The following is a 24,413-nucleotide window of genomic DNA, read 5'->3' on the forward strand; positions in this document are numbered from 1 at the left end:
TAAAGGATTCTATGATTCTATGTGTACCATATGCCAGATGAGGCCCCACTGTTGTCTTATACAGGTCAATTAATATTTGTCCCTTGCCTTTGGAAATACCTTACCTGATGTCTTTCAAGATGGCGTTTGTTTTTTTCTGGGCCTCATCATACTGCCTCATCATTTTCCAGCTGGCATTTACAAATCTTCACCATTTCCAATTGAATATGCACTACATAAACAAATGTGTTGCTAATTTTATGTATATGATGTGCTTTTTGATGTTAAATCAATCCTTTTTTCTCAGGTTCTAGTTTCTTGAAATTAAGTCAACACTCCTGATTGATATTGCTGTGCTACTCTGTGTTTTATGCATTACTGGCATCAGAGTTTTTCTGGCAGTTATCAGTTTTTTCTTTTTTTTTTTTTTTCTTTTCACTCCATCCTGAACTAAAAACTTTTAGTGACTGTGGTTGCTTTTTTCAATCTTCAGGTATCACTGTGACTTGACAGGTGTAGTAAAGATCCATGTTGCAGGCTCTGTGGTTTCATATTAATTCTTCCAGAATTCTTTGATGATTATTTATGTTCCCTTGCCCTCCCCAGCTTGAACCACTGAGCTCCCTGAATTTTTCTTCTTAACCTTCATTCCTGTTAATTCATCAGCCTGCTGTCACCTGCATGTGCATTATAGTCCTCACTGAGTAACATGGAAGAATACTTATAAAGCTTTTTCTGGCTCTGCCTAGATTTACTTGCATCTCTACCACAGTCTTACTTTTTTCCTGGCTATTTGTAAGTGTATGTCTATACACAGACACACAGGGATAAAGAAGCTAATAGCACATACTTGTGCACCTTTTTTACTATTTGCTTTGTCAACTTGACTTTTAGTATTTCTTGACCATGTACAAGTGCTATAACTGTGGATTTCTATATCTTAATTCTGAAATCTTCATATCTTACTGACTTTGCATTTTTCATAAGTTCTTGCTATCATAAAAGAAAAAAAGAGACCTAAAACACAACCCTTTAAAATCTATGCTTTGATTAAAATTTGTTTTCTACTGTCTTTAGAAATGTCTCTAATAGCATACTCTTCAGTACAGTGATGCATCCAGGAATAATCCAAGTGGGTTATTTACCGACTTAAAATTAGGCATGTGATTAAACAGAAGCTACTGTGTATTTATTGGATTTGAGTTCTCAAAATCACACAGTTTTATAAATAGCATATTCCATGAAAGAAAAATCATGTGATTACAAATACTTCATGATTTGTTCCAGGATTTTTGTGTTGACCCATTACAAGACATTGTGTTGTCTATCATCATTTTTACTCTGCCTCTTTGATCATTTTAGTATAACAATAAATGAGTAGTTAATAAATTGATATCTTGTTGTGTAACAAAATTGAAAGAGCTCGCTACAGGAAAAAAAAATTTAATGATGATTAGAATGTCCTTAATACCATGATATAATGACATCCAATGGATTTTTTGGCTGCATAATAAAAGTAAAGATTAGTTGAATTGTCCCTCTAATTTTTGGGTACTCTGAAACACGTAGCTTACCTTGTAAGAGGAAGTTTGAAGAGTTATGCTGAAATGATGTTCTAAAACCATTTTAATTTAAGTCAAGAGCAAACAGATTCTGAGTCATGGTCACAATTCTGATTTTCAGAATATAACAGCTTACTTTAGTTTAGTTAGCTTTATTCTTTTAGCATGTACAGTAAATCTCATTATATTTGCAACCAAGCATAAAGTAATTATGCCTTCTCCCTTTTATCACAGATTCCTTGCAGCTTGGAGTACTGGGATGAGCTTCAGAAATCATTTGTTGCATTCCGGGAATTCAGTCTATCAGAAAGCAAAGTCTGTGAACTACAGCTGCCCAGTATCAACCTTGTGAATGATCAGAAAGAGCTCATAGCCTCCGATCTGTGGAGGATTGTCCTGAACAGCAGTCAGAATGTGGCCGATGACCAAAGGTAATTTTAAAGAAAGGAAAAACAGAAATCTAATTCTACACTCTTGAGAGATCTTTTTCAAGAAACTTAGGTTACCCTTAAGATACCCTTTTCATATGCAGTAGAAATAGCTGTCTTAAATAAGCTCCAGACTGTAGTTCTCCTTCACACAAGAGCATGGAGTGTTTAGAAAAAGAACACTCTTCCAGATTTATTGGTAGCCTGGCAGCACCATATTCATAATTTCCTGAGCACAAGGATTACTGAAAAGTGAAGGCCATATTTTGAAATGTCTCAGATGCACAAGGCAGTAAAATTTGCTAATTAACAAAAGAAGGCTGAGATGCAATCCATTGTATAAGGTTCTTCCTCTGTGCACTCCCCATACATCACCTTTATTCTGTCCTCAGTGCAAATCAATTACTAAAATAAGCCATGTGACTATTTTGAATATATTAACAAAACTTTAGTACTTCAGGAGCATTACATGATTACACACAACTTGCTTACTATGCTAACAGTAAAAAAAAAAATCAGTGTTCTCATACATAAGGGATCCATTTTTTTGTTATGTTTACAGCTGGAAACAATGTGTAATTACATCTATTCCCTCTGTTTGCATTCATTCAGTTCTTGTTAATATATAGAGTAAGAAGAAATGAGTACAAGTTCTCTCCACAAGCAGCAGTGGAGTTGCTTTCAAAGACATTAACATTTTGTAGTTAGAGCAGAAAACCCAGAATGACTCTGTTGGATTGTTAGTATTTGGTGATTGTTGCTGCCTGTGTATGAACACATGCTTAAATGAGTGTGTAGCATCCATATCAATGTTACGTAAAGCTACAGAATTGGAAGAAATCAGGAAATACAAACACAGCTAACAAAATCAATGAAGAAAATTAAACATCTGGTTTCCATTAATAGTATCAGGTTGGAAACGATTTCTTGATGTTAATTGTGAAAGAATGCATTTTCATCATTGAAAAGTTAAGTGTTTTAGACAAGGTTAATTCCTCTGAATGTGGGACCCTGGCAAAATTGCCTTCCTGGTCAGCTTAACACCACAGAAATGTGAACTCGGTGGGAACTGAAAATGAAGTAGTGAAATTTAGTAGATTTTTTTTTTTTTCATCAAGGCATTTGCCACTGTAATCACATTTATTGTTTTCTGCTCAAATAGGGCTCATCACTACATGCAGTATTATATCAGGGAGCTCTAATAAGCTAATGAGTTGTAATCATTCAAAAAGAGACTAGGATTAAAATTAAATAATAAGCAACAAACAATATAAAACTAGTTTGGACTGTGATTAACACCAAAAACATTTTATAGCACATGAATTCACCTGCTTAGAAAGTTTAAACGCCTGAGGTTTTCAGCTGGGAGGCTGCAGGCCTGCTTAACAGGAGTGGCCATCTTCAGTGGTATCACGCTATCAAGTTTTAAAGGGGTAGAAAAAGCCTAATGACTTTGAGGCACCAGAAGACTCCAAGGAAGACAGTTGTTCTGTCCACAGCAATAATATTAGAAGCACTATTCTCTGCTAGAGCAGAAACTACAACTGAAAGAACGTAAACTGAAGTAAGTAAACTGAAGCATTAGCAGTTCACTGAATAGGGATAACAGGAGAGGGAAGAAGGGAGCAAAATGCACACACCATGCTACTGAAGCATTTTGAAGGTAAATAAACAGAAGATGAAGAGGGAAGTCAGGAGAAAGTGTCTTGAACTGCCAGCTCCTTAGGCACATGGACAGAGTCTGCAGAGTCACTTGTCCTAATACTTTTGGTGGCCTGAGGAATTTATAACAATTTTAAGAGGTGTAGTTTGCACCTACACAGACTAACAGCATTAAAGACTCATTTAGGTCAGGGTGAAGCCAGAAACCTGAGTGGTGCGTGAGGAAACCCTCTGATTTCAGTCAGAGAACAGAAAATGTTGGGCTCCCTGCCTCAGTGCCAGTTTCAGATAGAAATTCAAACTGATTTCTCTTTATACTAACTTCAAACAAGGCTGCACTGCATGCTTTCTTAAGGATGACTGCAGGAAGGTCTGGTGTGGAATAAGTAGTCCTGACCAGCCCAGAGTGATCCTTCTCAGAGAAACTCAACTGGTCAGAAAAACAGCATCTGTTCCTCAGATAGGAGGCTTTGACCTATGGTGTTGGAAGGACACTCTTTTTCTTGGACACAGGGAAAATGGTGCCAGTCACATCAGTAGACCTGGAGGTTTTGAACCAGTTCACAAGCACTGAAATACATGTAGTTTCGGCTACAAAACAAGCTTAAGCTAACGGTTAAGCCACAAAGGATTGAATTCTGTTAAAGGAAAACCTTGTTTAGGAGGTAGTGACAGATACTGTGAACCTGCAGAGAAAGCCAAACTTTCTAGACCCCTTGTAGCATATAGGAAGTCCATGTTGGCAGTAACTTTGCTGAAACTGTGGCTTCATCAATCAAACGTATGGATATTTCCTGTGACCAAGCACTCTGAAATGCATTGTGGACAAAAAGATGACAAAAAGATGCTAAACCTTTTTGGTTTTGAGAGAGACTGCCCCACGTCATGGCAAATTTCAGTGTTAGGCTTGTTCCTAAAGCAAGCATTTAACATGGCAGACAGACTTATGAGAAGAGCCACAAGGAGCTGTACTTAAAGCTAGTGCACAGTGTTAGACCAGAGAACTTCAAGGTGAGACTGTATAAAAGTTGAATCTTGGTTTTCCAGGAGACTGATGATGATTTGACATTAATTACATGCTGTAACTCTATGATTGATTAGCAAATTTAATTTGATATTAATTGTAAAGTGTAAAATGCCTTGTCCTGTTGAATTTTATTTTCTTAGTTTGATCTTGTATTTTGGGTCAGAGTCCGACAGCTGCCATATGCATGCAGCTGCTGCTCAGTAACATTTTTTCCTTCAAATTCTGCAGGATTTTTTTTTTTTTTGTAGTAACCTTTATGATATGCTAATTATTAATACCAGAGGGCTGATCCCTTGTGTTTTAAATACTTTATTACTGATTCCTAACATCACTTATAAAGTATGAAACATATGTGGCTCGTGTGACAGGAAAACAACAAGGTTTGTGAGAAGATGTGGATCCAGCTGATGTATTGAGCAGTAGCTGGCAGGCTGAAGTATATCAACCAATAATGAATATGGAGTATGCAAAGATGTCATGATCTAAGTCCTGTGGTATGCAAGCTCTTTCTAAGATTAATCAGGAGCTAATTAGAAGTATAAAAATCGAGAAGCTATCTGGTTAAGGACATAGTATAAATGTGTATGTTGTTTTTTTAAAAAGAATTCTGCAGACCACTATTCAATGAGTGCATAAGGTCTGAATGAACAAATCTGGGGTCCTAAGTGGAATAATTTAGCATCTCCTTTTGGATTTAATATAGTGTCTATGGAAGGAATCAGATATGGCATAAATGACTGTTTATGGAAGATTTTAAAATAATTATTAAAATGAAATTATCATAGAAGAAATTATTTTTATAGGTTGCATTTTCTTGTTGCAGGATTAGCAAATTAGAATCAAAATTACTTTTATTTAAAGCTCTCGTTGGTTAAACACTAAAGTCCCTCCCTGGTTTGGTTGGGAGGAGTTTATCATTTTTTGTATAAACGGGTTATGTTGCAAGATGTTTTATATATTTGTGTAATATATAAACACATATACATCCCTTGTGTAATGTAAACAGTATTTTTATAATTACTGACATACTGATGTGAAATAGTAATTGAAAGTGCCTTAAGATACAAACCATGAAATAAGTACAAAAACTTTTAAATAAGCCTTAAATTGCTACTTTTTAAAAATTAAAGTGAGGAATCATGATCATGTTTCTTGCTAATTGTTTTAGCTTTTATTCAAAGTAAATGATGTGCTGGATTTTGACCTCTAACAATTTGAGTTCAGACCAGCATTTGAGTCATAAATTAAATGAGTTAAGTGGTCTCTTTCTTCTTCCCAGTGGATATTTTCCCATGTTGCGGTTTCATCACAAATGGCAGTTTTCACTTAAATATTCCACTCTTAAAATAACAAGAATAATGTAGGTCACTGTTAAGTCATTATTCCCAGTTGCCATATATTTAACTTGAACTACTTTACATGGTGTGAAACTGTCGTACTTTATAATGGCTTTGAATGCAGGTGTTTTCCATCTTAAAAAATTCTGATATAACACAGGATTAAAAAAAAAGGAACAAATCTAGTATTAAAGTAGGTCAGTTTTATTTAGAATATCCTCTGGTTTTGCTACACCCATCCCTCAGCATGTTGTGCCAAACACAAAGCAGTAGAAGCTGGTTATTCCTTTTCTCCTTAGCTGAAAAGCAGTGGACAGTCCACACTGCATTTTGTAGCTCCAAAGGAACCAAGAGAATGTTGTATTTTTTTGATGTTGTATTCATTTAATGCACAAATTTTTATTTTGCTATCAGATCTACCTCTGATATTAGTGGTCCTACTGTTGTTCACCAAGACTTCATAGAGAGTTTCCTGGGTTTTCAACTAACGCTGCATTGTATGCTGTTTCTGCACAACTTGTCTTTGACTGTGTCTTTGATTTCTGTGCTTTATGTAATGTTAAAGAAGAAATTACCAGTGTTAACAGTCTGATGGAAGTCTACAGAGGCAAAAAGTTTAAATGGGATTCCATTTAAAATCAAAGGGTCACGGTAGTGATTGTAAGGACTACAGTCCCCCTTTAAAAACTGTTAATTTGGTGTTATGATCTCTTATGACAGTTCTTTTTTAAGGCAATACTATAGTAATTTGTGTTTATTTTGGCCTGTAACTGCTATATACTGTCCCTGAACTTCTGTTTCTAATCAAAATGCAATGAACAAAAATTCTTAAAATTTTGACAGTTATTCTGAGAGCTAACCAGTTTCACAGATTCAGAAGTATTTCTCTAAATCAGCATAACAATGTTGGTGGCTTTTGGATTTGCTTCCATGCTCTGTTCCAAAAATCTAAGGACTAGCCATGTCAGAGTAAAGAAAGGCATCACATTTCTCTGACTCTAATGTCTCATAAGTATTTTATCACGTGAACACAAAGGATAATTTTCTTTCCAAAAATGCCAGGTCTCAAAGGCCTAAAATGGCACTTTTGAAATGTAAACTGGCAATTTGAAGAGATGAGAAAGCACAGGAAGGCAGCTAAAACTCTGATTAAGTGATCTTTCATCTTTCACCAGCCTAACCTATTCTTCATACTCTTGTCTCAATTCTTTCATAATTAGCTAATTTAATTGTATTTTACTGCTGTACAAGTATTTTAATTTATGTCCACAATTATGTCCACATAAATAAAAACCATACTAGCTGGTTACCATAACACAAAATAATACTGGTAAATGTACTTATCCAGGGAATTCTGTGCATTTTCAGCTGAAAGTTTTGAGTACCTACCATATTTGTGCATAATTTTGCTGTAACACACATGGAATGATGAAAATTTGGTCCTGAAAACATAAGACATGTTGCTTTGAAAGCAAATTTTCAAATTTAAACTTCTGTTTGAATTCAAAATATCTTTAAACAATCAGTGAAAAATCTATTCATGGTGCTTTATAAAAGCTAGTTACTTTCTGACAAAAATAGTAAGTTGGCCTTAATTAATCCTTTGTTAAATTTTATTTTAAAAATAAAAACAGTATTTGACTGAGGATGTGGACTTAGTTTTCTTTATTAAAGTCTATGCTTTTAAAGTAAAACTCTTCAATGCCAAACTGCAAGGGGGCAGAGAATAAGGAACATTCAGAATAGATTTGGCTTAAATTAAAAAATTTATTTGTACTTCAGTGGTGTCTTAGCAACCTATGGAATTGTGATGTAGTGTTAGTTTCTCTCAAGAGACTAAAATATAATGCTTGGAAATTCATGATGTCAGGAGCATGGCTACAAAATAAAAAATCAATGGGGTGGGATTTTAAATTTATAGTTACTATGTTGTAATAGATGTTAATAAAAGACTTCAGGCTGAGCTTATAACATCCAGAGATTCTTTTTAAATGTTGACTTTAGAGTAAGAAGGGCAGAGTAAATAAAGCTTGCAGGGACAGGTGTAGAAGTATATGCATAGAAGTCATTGATGGTTGTGAATTGTTTTCCTTAAAATAAAATTAAAAAAAAAAAAAAAAAAAAATTCTTGTCGAAATTAACTTTTGGTTCATTCTTACAGCTTTAATAATGATAATGTACTCTATTTAACTATTGCAGTAATTAAAGATAACTGGTATGTTTCATTCTTATTTTCTGTAAATATGCTTTGCTTCTGTGGTTCAAGTGTTTCAGTTTGCAAATTGAAAGTGCAGGGTGATAAATGCCATGTTGGATTGCTCTGTTCTGGCTTGGAAAAAGTACATACACTAATATCATCAGTTAAAAGAAAACGGTGACATTGACTGTGTTAGAAAACCAGCATGGCACATGGTCAAGTCCTACTGTAATGCAATAAAATCCTGGAAGTGCTGAACCACCACTTTGTTATCTCCTTTCCTCAGCTCCGAAAGTGAATCTGGCTCACAAAGCGCCTGTGATCAGCTTGTAACCCCCACGGCATTAGCAGCCTGTACCAGGGTTGACTCCTGCTTTACTCCGTGGTTTGTGCCGTCACTGAGTATGGTGATCCAATGTACTTATTTGGAATTCCACTTCTGCCATCATCTTGATCAACTAGGCACGGGTATGTACTCCTTTATCTAGAATAGTAAAATCATATTGTTCATATGTGCTACTTAACACTGTTTTTCTGTCTGTAGTCCCCATTTCCACCTTCAAACAGGCATTCTTGAAACAAATTAATAACCAACAGCCACTAGTGGTACAGACTTTCAGGGAAAAACTGATGACTTCTGTGTGTTCAGGAAGTACATATGGTAGGCAGTAGGGCTGGCTGATCAGCCCCCTTCCTCCTTCTGGAATGGGTAACTGTAGAAGCTGTCCATTCTTCATAGTCTGATTAGTGACAGCAGGTGCCACTTCAGTTTTGAGCCATTTAATGAAAGAATTTGATCTTTAAAATTTTCCAGCATATTAACGGTACTATTAAAACACTTGAAGATTTTGCAACCCCCTTAGTAGGAATTCCTTGAAAGAGCTCTAAAAACTGCAGATTTAACTGTAATTTCGATTATGATTACTTTTGGAGCTACATCTGGTTTTGTTCAGTGCTCTCTGTCATTGCATTAATGGCAAATACATTCCAAGAGATCTTTAGATTATTGTCTGATTTTTCAAATGCCAGGAATGCTTTCCATGGAAGATGAGCAAATATCATAGATAATTTTGACAAGGACAGCTTTCTTTGTGAACAGTTTGTGTGTTTCTGCAAGTATTATAATATATTCATTGTCAAATCATACCAAGACCGACACTCAGTGTCAAGCAAACGATTTCTTGTCTGTCGGCTACCTCTATCAGTACATAATCTTCCTCACTATTACACTCCAGTTTCACATACTCGATCTTTAAAATTGCATGTACTGGACAAAGCAAAAATCAGATTAAAATCAAACCCAGCTGTTTGATTTTGCAACAGCAACGGAGTTTATGCTGATGCTGCTGTTGTTCTGGTTACAGCACCTAAAAGCCTTAAGTGTTGGGGCTCCGTAGCGCTATATTATATGTGAAGGGAGCACAAAACTTAGTGTATCCATTATGCTTTTGTAGAGTAATAGGGCTTGATCCTGGAAAGAGATGAGTGTTTTGGTTCCAAATCTGTGGAGCACTTGAACATATGCTAATTTTAAGCATGTGAGTAGTTCCAGCAACATAAATGGAAATAAGTCACATGCTTAATATTACACACAAGTGGTGTACGTGCCTTGCAGTGTCTGCTGCCACAGTGCTCAGCACTTTGCAGGGCTGAGACTTCAGTAAGTGTGGCACAGTCTTTTCTTATTGTGTATTTTTCATACTTTAGTCTTGGGATATTGTTTTATTTAATTTCTAGTATTATGGAGTAATATGCTGCATCTCAGTGGGGTTGTGGTCGTGAACTCTGTGTAATTACAGCAAAGACAATTTTCATTGTGAAGCCTGTTAGCCTGCACAGTCACACATCAGCAAATATTATATTGCTAATTTTTATTGTATTTATAACATGCTATGTGTGGAATGTCATATAAATCTACTATACCAAAAATTCTCACAGAAATATGGTCTCTACTCCAAATAGGTGTCAATCTGAAATATTGTGAAGTGTGTAGATGAAGCACATTGGCTGGCTGCTCTAGTTACCATGAAAAGATTTTAGTTTGCAGATACTTTTTGCTTGCAGCTGCTGTTAATTACAGTTCTATTTTATATCTAATAAACTGTGAAAAGGATTAATTTCAGATTTGAGAATGTGAACTCTTTTTATGAATTTTTCTTGTTTTCATCATACATACAGGCAGTTAAAACACAATTTGCAATAACATACAGAACGTGGCAATGGTGATGTTCTAGTCTTTTTTGGTTATTTTTACTTTTCAGCACCACCAAAGTTTCTTCAGCCATTTTTATCTGACAAGAACATGCCATCTGAACTAGAATACATGATAATTTCCTTTGATGAGCCTCATGTATATCTTCGTCAGTGGAGCAATGAGTCAATGTTCCAGGAGGTCCAGTTTTCAACTCAAGCTGACTGTAAGCTTTTGGAGTGCCGGAATGTGACTATACAGAGTGTTGTGAAACCTTTCAAAATCTGGGGGCAGATTGCAGTTTCCAGCAGCACAGCAGGAAGGCTATTGGACTGCACAGTAATGGTGGACCCAATCTTCATCAGCTTTGGCCAATATGCACTTCATTCTCTAAATACAGCAATTCAAGCTTGGCAGCAGGTATGCAAATACAATAGTGAGGAAAAAATGTAGCAATTGTGATTAATTTAATAGCAAATTAAAATACCATCTGCATTCATTAAAAATATTCCAGATTGTCAAAGCTTTCATTTACATTAAAAATTATTTTCACTGATAAACATTAATTCTGTGATAGCACGGAAAATTAGGAAACAATGAATGCTGTATGTAAAGATAAATGTACCCAAAACTGCTTGAGTCTCAGTGAAATTACATGGATTTATATCAGAATAACCAGAATCTTGGTCCTGAAGTGCATAATATTCCACTAACTTCTGAAAAGGTGAGTGGTACATGACATGTAAGCACAGCTCAGTCTGAGTGGTAGAGCATATTGTTTCCAGCTACTACTTCTACCCTTATTGAAGTTCAACACTAGTTTCACATTACATTCTGTGCAAGCAGCATTAACTGCTGAAGCCAGTCCCAGTGTAAGGAGCCCTGCTTCTGCAATGACCCCTCAAAGGCCTGTAATTCCCTCACTCCACCATAGCCTTGAAATCAAATCATTCTCTTCATCTGCCTGAAGACCTATGTGGAGCCTGGGAATTAATTACCTATCATGGCACTACAATAACAAAGCCTTCCAAAAAGGATAAAACATCTGTTTTATATCAAAAAATTCTTTTTTAAGGGCATTCCATGGTTTTCTTGTTGCAGAAGGACATTCATAAAACAAGATCTAGTGTGATTTAAATCTTTACAGCTGGCTCAAATATCAATGTGAACAAAAATCTTTGTAGCTCCAATTTCTGTTTTTTGTCATATTTTGAACAATGCTTTTAATAAAAAACAAACACAGAGTGTAAGAGAGGCCTTGGTAGGCAGTTTAAACCCAAAATAGATCTAACTTAGTACTAGTCCCTCATCTAAGACATGTGTGGCAACTACTGCAAAATGGCCTTCAGAAAGGTCAGTTTCCTCTTAGGATAAAAATTTAAAAAAAGACTTCTCAGACATAGCTATACATATAAATAAAATATGGTGCATAAATATTTAAATGTTTTAAACCACATCACAGTGTGAATGACTGACTGACTACTCTGTGCCTTGAAGGAATATTCTGAGTTAAAAAAATGGAATTGTATATTTGATTAAGTAGAGCCATATGTCGCATGGTATATTGCTGACAGGTACATTCTATGAATAGTTGGTACTGATTTATACATGGATTTGGCAACGTTAACATGAGCCACAGGAGGATATACTTCTGTAATTGTTGCTGTAATTTTCTTGTTTCCTCTCATGTCAAGGGTACTTGCCACCATGTTCTGATGTGGTGGATATCTAGCCCTGAGTATTTGAGATTAAAAACTTGCTTCACTTTGAAATTAGGGAACAGTTAACACAGAAGTGGGTTCAAAATGGCTTATTAAATTAATTGTTACCAAGATGGTTTGTATATGGCTTTACCTCCAGATTGGAGGGGTGGCACGCACTGCACGGGAAGGGGCTGAATTTCCCAATTATAAGCACTGTTTGATGTCTGCTGTTCACACAAAATACAATATATAAATGCTGCCACCTAGAAGCATGAATTTAATAACTGGGAAAGGTTATTTGAATTCCCCACATATTTTTTACTGGATTAATATCTGAAACAAGTGATGTTGTAGTCAGTGGACAGACAGATGAAGCATGAAACAATTTGGCCCTGCACCTTTAGGTCAAGAGTTCAGGATTAACAGAAGCCTCTGTCAGTGTCTTTGTTTCCTAGGTATAGACTGCTTTTCTTATTTTTTGTGTTTTTTTGTTTGTTTGTTTGTTTGCTTGCTTGTTTGTTTGTTTTTTGTTTTGTTTTGTTTAAGTAATGATGAACATTTTGAAAGTAGATTAAGCCTTAAAAAACACTAGGCATACAACTTGCTTTATACTTCTAAATCACATGCTGAAAATCTGAGAGGATTAGCACTTTTTAAAAACAGTTTCCCCTTTTGACATATTTCACTGTCTAATCTGAAATCCCTGTTTAAATACAAGCAGTAACAGGCTAATGCACATCCAAATGCAAAGCTAAAGTAATGGTTTTAATCAAATAACTGGGCAGGGAACACCAAGATTGTTGTTAATTTAGTTTTATTATTTAATAATAGCATACAGAGTATCAAGTGAGATAGAAAATGCATGTCTCCTGTGAACGTATATGGCGGGAGGAAGAGGTGGTTTTTTTTCCCCTTTGTTTGAACGGTTAAGCCCTCACAAATTGTTTTGTAACCTTAGTGCTTTGTGATACCTAGAGACACAGGGTCAGCTGAGAAAGCAGCTCACCAGGTATGGTACTAAGTAAGTATTCCTGGGGAAAAAAATATTCCTTTGTGGTCTCACACTGCAGATGTTTTCCTGAACCCCTCAGAAGTTATGAAAGCTCCTGTTTTAAACCTGTTTTAAACCGTTAGAACATCTTTTCCTCGAGGTCTGCATGGTGCTTAACCTTTCTGTTGACATCTGTGATCACAGTAGTTTCCCCCATCCTTCTACCGCAAGCACAAAGAACAAAGGAAAAGGATACAGAAAATTTGTGTGTAGCTTCAATTTGAAGGACAGAGGCGGGGTGGGCTTGCACAGGTCTTTGCTAGCTTGTGAAGTACACAGAAAATAACTTTATGGATGTAAAGAGGCCTAGGATTTGGTGTTTTTTTTTCCAGATCCTGAAATGCTTTGAAATAGCTGTGAGCTAAGATGTGAGCAGAAAGCCCTGAGACAGGGGAAGCCTGCTGACTAGTGTTATGCGGGATGTTTTTTCTCTCTCTGAATAGAATTCACAAAATATTCGAAAGCCCAATAAGGGAGAGACACTTTCCAGGCCTCTCCAAGAGAAAGGAACAGCTGAAAAATGATCTAAAGAGGGGCAGGAAATTGTCCCCCAGGAACTGACCCTAATCTGTATCTGCTTCAGGCTGTTGATCTTTTGCTGATTGTTTTGATTTGCTGTTTTAGTTCAGAGAGTTATTTTTTTTTCCTAATCCACACTTAGGTGTTTTCAGCTCCTGGAGTCATCATTCATCCATTCAGCATCACTGCCACACAAGTGGCCCAGTTCTGTTTGTTTTTTTTTGTGTCTGGCTTCTTTACACTTTTTTATCAATCACGATTTCATCAATCCGTCCTTTTGCTGATTTTTTTTTGTTTTTGTTTGTTTATCCCTTTCTGCTTACCCTAGAAGCTTCTACTGTCAGACTTGAGGAGCAAATTTGGGATCTAGTTCCCTGTGCTGCTTGCAGGGAGCTGCTGGAGCTCCTCAGGGTCCAAGAAGCATGAGTGGTATTCATTTTTCCACTGGGGAAAATCTCCTGCCTGTGCTGCAAGAAGTTGGAGAGTCACCTAAAGTCATACTTTGACCTCTCCCATATAGAGGATTATAGTCTGTGCCTTCAGGAGAGAAAGACCTGTCGCTCTGTTAATTTTTATGACTATCATATAGTCTCATCGTGTCAACAGAGTGACAAGCAGACAGATAAAAAACAGAGAGAGGGATGGAAGGACGCTGCAGGCAGGAGGAAAAGTCTAGTAAAATCTAAAATACTTTAAAAACCCATGATAGTTTTTGATTTCTCCTATTACACTGCCAAATTGCGTGATACATTCTCAAACTAGCCCTATGGAGCTGTGCAAATACTCTCCCTATGTCTTTTGCTTTTCCTTTAGTTTTTTTTTTAAGAGTTGTGCTATCAGTAGAGAGGGAGTCTTCTGCTGCTGGTGCACAGCAACATTTCAAAGGTGAACCAGCAGTTGAAAAAGAGAAATTGCAGCCTTTTGGCCTAACAGTTGTGAAGCATGAAGAAACCTCTTTGTGGCTCTCTGCTCACCCTGTAGTGCCACATCTGATGTGTCATTTCCCACTAAATTTAATTTCACTTAAGTCTTTTACATGGTAGGAAACCTAGTTTTTATTGTAGTTTTAATTCTTTAAGATTTGCATTACAGAAACATAATGTAAGTATTTTGCATAGCGTAAAATATGTTAGGTCTTTAGGATATATCTTGGCAACCCAAAGAGTGGAGTGCTATGAGACCAAAGCTAATGGCAAGAGATCTCGAAGCATTTCTGTGTTGTAACAGTTGCCACTGGGCAGACAGCTGCCAAATGTCTTGCAGTTAATCTGGTGCTTACTGGTTTTCATATCTCTTTCCTTTCAGAACCAATGTCCTGAGGCAGAGGAGTTGGTCTTCAGCCATTTTGTGATCTGTAATGACACACAAGAGACACTGAGGTTTGGCCAGGTGGATACTGATGAAAATATTTTGCTGGCTAGTCTCCACAGTCACCAGTACAGCTGGCGTTCTCACAAGTCCCCACAGGTATGTTAGAAACAGCCCTTTGGATGAAGGAATTGCTGAAGCTGGCTGGTTTTCTTTGGTTTTCTCTATGGTCTCAACTATCTCTGATGCTCCAGAGTTCAGTTCCTTCAGGAGCTGCATGATGGAGCTGCATCAGAAAGAAAAGGTAAACAGAGTGAGGAAAGCCAGAAGTGTTTAGAAGTTACTTGAGTACTGGATGTGCACGACAACTGACCAGTTGTCAAAGCTGAAGCTTCTGGGGGGGAAAAAAAAAAAAAGTCACTTGCCAGGTTTTTATAACTGAATGATCAGTGTCTGTTTTCTGTGATGTACATTAGAGGTTTGGATAATTTTCGTAATGAATTGTTTTTAACAGAAGCATCTGTTCACTGGAATTATTTGCAGAACAGGGTTGTGTTGGACAAATCTCTCAACTCAGCATGTGCTTGCATTAGAAAAGATTTGAAATCATCAGAAACACTCCACTTATATAGTTTAAATAATTCAGTTTCTGTTTCTTGGGTGTTTTTTTAAGGATAAACACTGAAATTAAAATAAAATATTTTAAAATTATCAACAGGAAATATTTCAATGAAACCATGTTGTTGGTTTTCTTGAGTGCTGGTGAAAAATGGACTTTTCATCCTGATTCAAGACAGGGCAAGAATTTTATTTTTAAGTGCTTGTGAGACAGCAAAGCCATTCCTTTTCTCTTTTTAATATATACCTAGGTCCTACTGAGTGGGAGACTAGAGACTTGTGCCACCCTATCTGCTGAGCAGCAGTCCTGTTCAGTAGTGCACTGAAGAACTGCTAAAATTTTTTACAAATCCTTGGAGAAGTGTAGTGGATGGGGGTTCCTAACTCTTCTAGAACCTTGGAAAATACCAGCCTTAGCATGTGAGAAAGAAAGTGAAATTTGGATGGTAGTTCTAAACAGGAGCTGTGCCCACTTTCAGTGCTGACAAAATTCCAGTTTCACTGGGAAGCAGACATGGCAAATTTGCTGTGTTTTTTGTTCATATGTCAGTCAGTGGATATGCAAAGCCACTGAATTTTACATGAAAGCAGTAATCTGTGCACAGCAAATTCAGCCAGAGTAAACAGCTGCAGCTGACACTGAAGTCAAGGCATAAGTTAAGAGGAAGGAAGGGTAATGAATGGCCGCATAAGTTAGGAGGAAGAAAAGCTAATAAAGGGCCGTGTCACGCCAGCGACAGACGAGTTGTTATAAATGGTGTGCTCTGGTGTCGTAGTGCACAGAGGGGGATCTTTGAGAGTTAGAGACACTGGAGTAATGTGCGTCCTTTGTCATGTTTTCAAAAACGACGTATGTTTTCTCATACAAGCAAAATGCCTGTGATGCCTCAGCCCACCGACAAGCAAGACAAACGGGTGACCATTGGGCAAGTGTCAGATTGTGAGACCAGATTCCCACTGAACAGGTGACAGTACTCGCCCTTAGGTTCCAACTAATGGAACTCCCTCCAGTTATGTGAGAGAGAAAGAACAACCAACCAGGCTTATAGAAACCTAAGTGTGACCTGTATTTCATAACCAGTTACCACTTGCGTTGGTAGTAACTGCCAAACAAATCATTTAAACCTTTTCATAAACACAGGGAAAAAGAAAGAAATGTTTAAGGCAATTACAAATAAAAATAAAACAAAGTAAAGCTTTCCTCTTAACAATTTTTCTTATCCCTTTTTCTGGCTACATAACAAAAAAAAAAAAGTTTTTCCGTTGGGAGAATCCTTTCTTTGACAATCATTCTAGATAGTTCTACTAATGGTGGTTCTGAATGTGGTGTGTTTCTAATAATAGTGTACTTCCAATAATGGTGCAAACTGGAAAGAGTTGTGAAAATGAGGATTGTCTCAAGTAAAGTAAAAAAGAGAAGAGTTAGAATCACAGCTTGTTACTTATAGTTTCTGTTGGTTGCAGCCGAGCTGCTGAAGACCACCAGCACCACATATACCATTAGCCATCCAGCACCCGGAGCTTGATATTAAAACATTCGCTTGTCCTTTCAGTCACAGGCTTAAGCAGTGCAAAATATTCTATTTTCATGGTTGCTATGTAAGTTACATACTAATTAGAATCATAGAATCCTTTAGGTTGGAAGGGACCTCCAAGATCATCAAGTCCAACCATTGAGCCATTAGGGCTCTAAATGAACAATAAAAGTGTAGAATGAAAGGTGGAGAGGTCCAGCAGAAAACCAGATCATACATTAGGGTGTTGGCTAAGTAACAGTAAGGAACTTCAGACTCGTTTTTCAAATACTCATTCTTCAGCTGAAAGTTGGTGATGTCAAAGGGTTTCACTATTGTGTTTTGCTCTGACCAGATTCAGATTCACTGAAGAATTGGGCTGATAAACAGTCAGAAGCATCATGTTGGATTCCCATGTCCCAGGAGATGCTGAAGCTAACAGCTCACTCCTCCTGACGCAACCACATTGCTGGCCAGCAGGCCCTTCTGACTGGGGGGCTATACCTCCCTTGTCCCAGATTTTTGGAATAATTTCAAGAATATTTCTACTCTTCTAATCTTTTTCAGCAGCCATCTCTTGCTGGGAAATTTAGAGACTAAAATATAGCACTGAGGTAATTCACTGAAAATATGTGGAAGCACAGGCTTTCCACACACTGTTGAAATAGAAGTAGATTTTCTCTACAAAGGTCAGAGAATCTTGGCATCCATCTGCAAGCTTTGTTCATTTGGTTAATGCTAAATACAAATCACTAAATTTGGCATGCTTCAGAATGGCAGTTCATCTAAACAGTGAACAGCACAGTCCTTTATCATTTTTAGATCATACAAAATAAGTTTGTTTACATATTAATGCGAATGTAGTGTAAATTTTTTCAATGATTAATACAAATCTTTGAAATGAAAATGATGGTTCAATTAAGACATCAAGTTGTCCCTGTTATGCTATGGCACTTTTCTAATTGTTTCCATGCAAAACTATCGAATAACTTTTTATCCAAAGGTCAGGATAATGCCCAAGCATGGACAAACCCTTCAAGTGTCATATTCATGGAATGCTAGATGACTTCATAGTTATGAAATTATTTCATTTCTCATGATAATTCCTGACTTGCCAAGTTAGTGAATTTTAAGAACTCTGAGAGCAGATTGTAAGATAAATGTGAAATAATCCATACTTCTGGAGTCAGGGACTTCCCTCCAGGCATTAGTTCATACTTGACTTACTTGACTTACTCTTGGGGATAAAACGAGTTAGGACAAGGTCTTAGATACCACATTCTCTTACTGGGAAAGAAAACCAACTTGCACAACTTTGGCTGTCTCATGTTTCTTGTTACACAGGCACTAAGAAGTAGCGGTTGCCATGAAATACTTTACTTAACCTCTGCAAAATGTTTTTTTAGTATGGCAAGGCAGTTCAGTTAAATGAAAATAAATAGTTTTTAAAGGATTGTGTTTCTTTTACATTCACATCAATAAAATTATCCATTTTTCTTTTGCTAATTAAGCATGGTGAGAGATGCAGTAATTGCCCATTTGAATTATTTAACACATACATACCTAAAGTAACTTATTTTTATAGTAGCAGATAGTTATATAGTGTTTTAGTTGCATTTAGACTTAATGTTAATATTAATGAAGCTACTATAGGCTATCATTAAAAATTTTTCAACTTTTTCGTGTTATGAAAACAGCTATAGCACACCAAGGATTTGGATATATCAGCTATTAATGGTGTCCCTCCAACTGTTTGACTTAACTTAAAGCTCCTTCCTTCCTTCATTTTTTCCCTGCCCGGATCTTCTACATCTCAGGGAACCTAACCTTCCCCTTTTAACTTTCACTCTGATTCGTGCAGGTCTTGCTAGTTTAGCTAATATTTCAGTAATAAGTCTGAGGTCTTGAGGCTCATTCTTCTACTCCACTCCATCCCCTCTGTTTTCCTCAGATTTCATTAGGTTTTGACGTTCCTTGTGGATAACACAACCCCAACTATATAGTCCCTTTCAGAGTTAAGTCCAAAACTGATGATATTTGAGGCTTTAAGCAATTCTAGAAAAAGTTGCCGGATCTTGTGAGTTCCTTCGCAGATTTTAATGAAAGTTAGACATCTGTTAGATGTCATTAAAAGGGAAAAGAACCTACATCACCCCTGTGCTCTACGGACAACACTGGTTCCTACGTTATTATTGGATTGCGTCTGTGCTCCTTATCTTGATCTTCAAGTTGCTTTGTGGGATGGGCCCCAGTTAAGTCAAAAGTCATGTTTGTCTTCAAGACAGCTGTGGTTTTTAGGAGAAGAACTGGAGCACAGGATACATAGGGTGAGACTCTGGAGTTAGAAGAGATCAGATTTTGCTAGCTATTTACTCAAGAGTTAAGGAATTCTGTCTTGCAAGACACTAGGCAATCAGAGGGTCTCACTAGGGATCACAGCAAATGTAAAAAAAAGAGAGTCCCCTCAATGTATTCTGCAGAGATTGTTTGCTTGCAAATAAACAGCAAAAATCTTCTGTAACATGCTGGTTATTACTAGTTTCTTTCCCCCCACTCAAACTTCAGCAGAGTCCTCTGAAGAAGCAAAGAATAACAGATCTGTCTTCTTTATTTTGCTTTCTATGCAAAACATAATGTTGCTTAGCGTTTGTCTGTGTTTAAACTAGAAGCTCTCAAACCTTTCTCCAGAGTCTTCTCCCAGGGTTCTGATACAGCCCATTTTCACTTTTCACCATCCTTAACTTGAAGCAGTAAGTGTAGTGGGCAAAAATCAGTTCCTATGTTGATGTGGTCTATGACTTCAGTGAGAATGTGACCAAGTTACTGGTTATAGTCAAAATACATTTATTTCTTACACAAGTAGATAAATATGCTCGAAACAGCTCTGTGCCACCTTATTGCTACTTAGATAGTATTTGAGGGAAAAGTTCTCTATCATTATCTTTTGTGTCCTTCTGAATGTATACTTCTAAATTCTTGAACAGGTCATGGCAGTGATTAGTATATTAGAGATACCTTCACTGGAACCCATATAAAGATTTTATTCTCTTATTTTAAATAGTGCAGAGCACAACTTCTACTAGAATTTTATAAACATAATTTTTAAAGGCACTTGTAGATTTGGAAATAGCTTTAAGAACCTCCTCCTTGTTCTCCTACAAAAGAAAAAGACTGCAGACAAATTTTAATTTCTGTTGCATTGCCAGCATGATGATGATTCATTGTTATTTATTTCCAAGTTGCCTTTCTTTCAGGTATTGGGTTATATAAAGTGTAAGATGATATAGAGTACTCTGATTTCAAACACAGAAACTGTGACTTTGATATATCAGTTATTTTGGAGGTATTTTCCTGTTTTATTATTTAGGGATGCTGCAGATTCTCTTTTGTACTTTACATAATCTTCCCCAGGTCATGTTTTCCAGAACAATATCAGGAAAAAAAAAATGCCTTATGTTATTTTACACTGTTCAAGTAGTGAGGAATGTACAGTTCCTTTCCTTGGGGGTCCTGCGTTTAAAATCAATGGGTTTACTGTATTATATGTAGTTTGCTTTCTAGATAATATCTGAGGCAGATAAGGATTGATATTATCCATGAATCACATGAACCCTCACAAGCGGGTTACTTTTTGGCTCCTTAACCAAAACTCTTGCACAATGTGTAGAGATGGTTTGTACCTGCAGGGTTCAGGCCTGCTTTGCAGGTTGTGCTGAGGCTCACAACACCTGCAGGAGTCCCCAAGGGTCAGACTTTTTTCTAGTAGCCAGTGTGGGGGTGACGGAAATTGCTTTCTCCCATGTTCCACACTGGCATTCTGTCTTACAAGGGCTGATGGCATAGAACTGGTCAGATCTCCCAGGTCCCATGAGAAAATAAAGCCAAACTGAAATTTAAATTTGTTTGGTGGCTCCTGCAACTGACAGTGTGCAGAATGAGCAGTTCATTCACTGTTTTCCAAAATACTAATTCATGTTACCGTTTTAAGTCCTTATCCTGGTCAAGGGCCACCTTGTATCCTGAGAACACAATCAAAAAATACTTCATCCTCCTTCTTTAATTTTTCAGGTAAAAATTGCTTTAGCTTAAAATCTTAGAATTCAGCTCTCATCTCCAGGTGTCCATTAACTCCATCGGCAGCATCATCACAACATTTTGAGTTTTTTTTTTATTATCTTGTACCTTTTAAAATAACCAGCTTCTTCCACACCGTTAGCCAGGTCCTCACTTGATTCTTCCCAGTCTCTCAGAGTTGAGAGCAGTAACCCGTAGTCTTCCCAAAAATCTTTTTCTAATTTCACTGACAAGACAGGTATAATCTAACTACAGTGAATCCTAGTTAACTTGGTGGATCTACAAGCACAGCAGATATCAAATTTGTATCACTAAGCATTTTGAGGGCACAAGCTTTAAATTACTTATACAGCTGGAAAATGCACTTTTCCTGGACAGGCTGCTTTCTTAGTCTCATTTTTAATCCCCCATTTTGGTCTTCATGCCTTGTCATATGACACTTAGCTTTATTTATCCAAATCGTCTCTCTCACTCGCATATCTAGCTGAAAACCTAAGTAAATTTTGAGTGCATAGAAACATTCTGTGAAGAGACAGGATAAAGAATACAGCTTTTCTAGCCATTCACTCCAGTAGGAGCAGCTGCATCTTATTCTTCCTCCCTGAAGGCAGTTTTTTTGCCTCCCAGAACAAGGATCCATAATGGCTCAGAATTACAAATCCAAACTGCAGCAAAATCTAGTCAATACAAAAAAAAAAAAAAAAAAATGTTATCTGTTGATATGTTGCCCTAACAGCAAATGCAGAAATTAAATGGTTACACAGATGAGCGCCTGTCATCACATATACAGTAGATAGTCTGTTTTAAATTCTCTCCAAGCTATAAATATTTTTCCTCTTGCCACTGGACTATAATTGTTATAAATCTCTTGAAGTCCACTGAATATTTTTGCACCTTTTTGCAATGGCTTCTCCTTTCTCCTAATATATGTACCATACTTAGCTGTACTTGTTGAACTTCTAAGCAATGTGTCTAATAAATAATTAGAATTTACTTAAAGCTTAATAAATGAAAGGGAGTTACATGGCTTTTACCAGAAATCTGTAGTATTAGATCAGTTTTATAACGTTAGAATTCTGCCTTCTGAAGTATCTAACACCATCTATTATGACATCATTTGCTAAAACAGTGTTAACTCCTGATTACTTAATTTCTAAAATTACTTCAGTTTTTATTTCCTGCCATATATCTCTGTATCACTTAGTGTCATTTGCTAATTACTTCTAGCCACATTTTCCAGAAATTTCACATTTAAATAACTGATTTACCCAGAGATCCCTTTGCGTTTTAATGGAATGCAGTTTCTTGGCTCAAAAGTAAACTTACACAGTACTTGATTCTTAACTTTGTTTTGTCATTAACACAAATATATTAGAAAAATTTAAAATCACTTATGAAGGCTGTTCCCTTTACATATAGCATTTACCAGTATACAAATTGTGTTTATAAAATAAGAAATTGCTGATAAATGATGATAGCTCTTTTTTATTTTTCTTTCTGAACCATGAAATTAAATGCAGACTAATAGTTGTGCTACAAAGAAAATTAGTAAGGAGGCATTTGGGTGCTAATGATTGCTCAGGGAAAGCTGACAGCGTATTCCTTGGGAACATTCAGCTCGTGAGCAAAGCTGTTTATTCAGGGTGGGAGACATCCTAATGTTGGAGCTACAATTACTAATGATCAATTATGGCATTTCTGTGACATCTATCTTTGGAGCACACCATATTTTGTGTGCCTTCTAGCTAAGACTGACCACTTAGTACCTTTCCTCATTATTTGGCTGTCATTTCCAGCTACCAGTCTCTCCAAAGTAAACAGTTTTCTTGCTTCCCTTAGTTTTCATATGTGATGAGATTTATTCCCAGCTGCCTCTGTAAGAAACTGAACTGACTCCAGCCACTGCAGTTGGATTGTTTTGTTTTGTTTTTCCTTTTCTGTAACTAATGCTTAAGAATCAAAGCGATGTGTGTGTTTATGAGTCTGAGTGTCCTAGTCCCTGACTTCCCTCAATGTATTCTTGACTATAGAGCTGTGCCCGTGCATGTGCACATCCAGATGCATGCACATGAGCACACTGGCACATATTAGCCTTTGTGCTTCCAGCATAAAACTAATTTGAATCTGAATGCAATAGTCATCACTCTTGCAAATTCAAAAGCCACCCACTGAATGGATGTTATTGTTCTGTGTGTAACTTGTGCTGAGGATACCACAAATTGCAAACAGGCTACTGGGCTGTAATATCTTTGAAAGTTGTTGCTGCGGTTGTTTCTTAAAACAATGAAAAAAAACCAACATCCAGCCATTCACTAAGTCCAACTGGCCAGATCTATGACCAGGGCTATCTTTTTTTTTTTGGAAACAAAACACAGGAGAACATAATATTTACAAGTTTCAATTTTTGCTCGAGTAAATAATCAAACTTTGGGCCTGATCCTGTTCTCAATTACTCAAATTAATTAATGACAGATGTCCAAAATCAGAGTGAAATTCAACCCTCAAGAGAGAATTCCCACAAGGCCTTTATATAACTGTTTTAAAGGACTTAAATGATGCTTACTCTCTGTGCTGGCCCTCTGCAAAGAATAAATTTTACCCAGAATGCTTACTGCTTTGATCCCTTATATATAACTCACATTCTGAAGTTTGCACAGCCACAAAAGATCTATGCAGAGCTAAATAGCCAGATCTTCAGCTGGTGTAAATTTATGTAACTTCATTGACCTACATGGAACAGTACCAGTTTTCACTACTCTTGGCTTAAAGAATCTCCACGGGATAGAGGTAAGTGCGTATGGTGGGTAAATGGATGAAAGGCTCTTCAAATGATGAAAGACTATATTGCTCTGGAAGTGATTTAAGTTAAACTGGAAAAAAAAGCCACTCCTTTTCCGGAATAAATCACACAGGGAGCATAATTATGCAGTTAAATTTCTTCTCATGCAGTCAAGCTTGAACTTGCCACCGCATTTGTGTAAGAAATGAAATGTTTCCCATCTCTTAGCAATATGCTAAGTTCTACATTTTAGTACACATACATGTAAGCTATACAAGTATACATACAAATAGATTTACATCTTTCTTTATTTTGAAGGGAAGAGTATTTGTAATTTTCTGTCTCATTTTAAAGGCAAAATAGCTGGCCTGGATCTGCATTCCATATAACCTTGCTGGTAATAAAGAGAGAGGAATTCTAGAACAATTTCAAGGGCAGTAAAAAAAAAAAAAAAAAAAAAATTC

At 36.7% G+C, this 24,413-nt stretch overlaps 1 protein-coding gene across 1 annotated transcript in view; it reads left to right on the top strand.

Moving 5' to 3' along the window:
* Positions 1-1,775: 1,775 nt before the first annotated feature.
* Positions 1,776-24,413, top strand: part of LOC103778119 (vacuolar protein sorting-associated protein 13B-like) — a gene marked incomplete at its 5' end in the record, with an annotated part of 58,920 nt that continues 36,282 nt past the window's right edge. Inside the window, 4 exons of the mRNA XM_008945689.1 lie at positions 1,776-1,972; positions 8,479-8,660; positions 10,454-10,803; positions 14,962-15,123. Coding sequence (XP_008943937.1) covers positions 1,776-1,972; positions 8,479-8,660; positions 10,454-10,803; positions 14,962-15,123 — 891 coding nt within the window. The remainder of the gene's footprint in view (positions 1,973-8,478; positions 8,661-10,453; positions 10,804-14,961; positions 15,124-24,413) is intronic.

This window comes from Merops nubicus, unplaced genomic scaffold (genome assembly GCF_000691845.1).
Source record: "Merops nubicus isolate BGI_N331 unplaced genomic scaffold, ASM69184v1 scaffold24708, whole genome shotgun sequence".
NCBI classification, from domain to species: domain Eukaryota; kingdom Metazoa; phylum Chordata; class Aves; order Coraciiformes; family Meropidae; genus Merops; species Merops nubicus.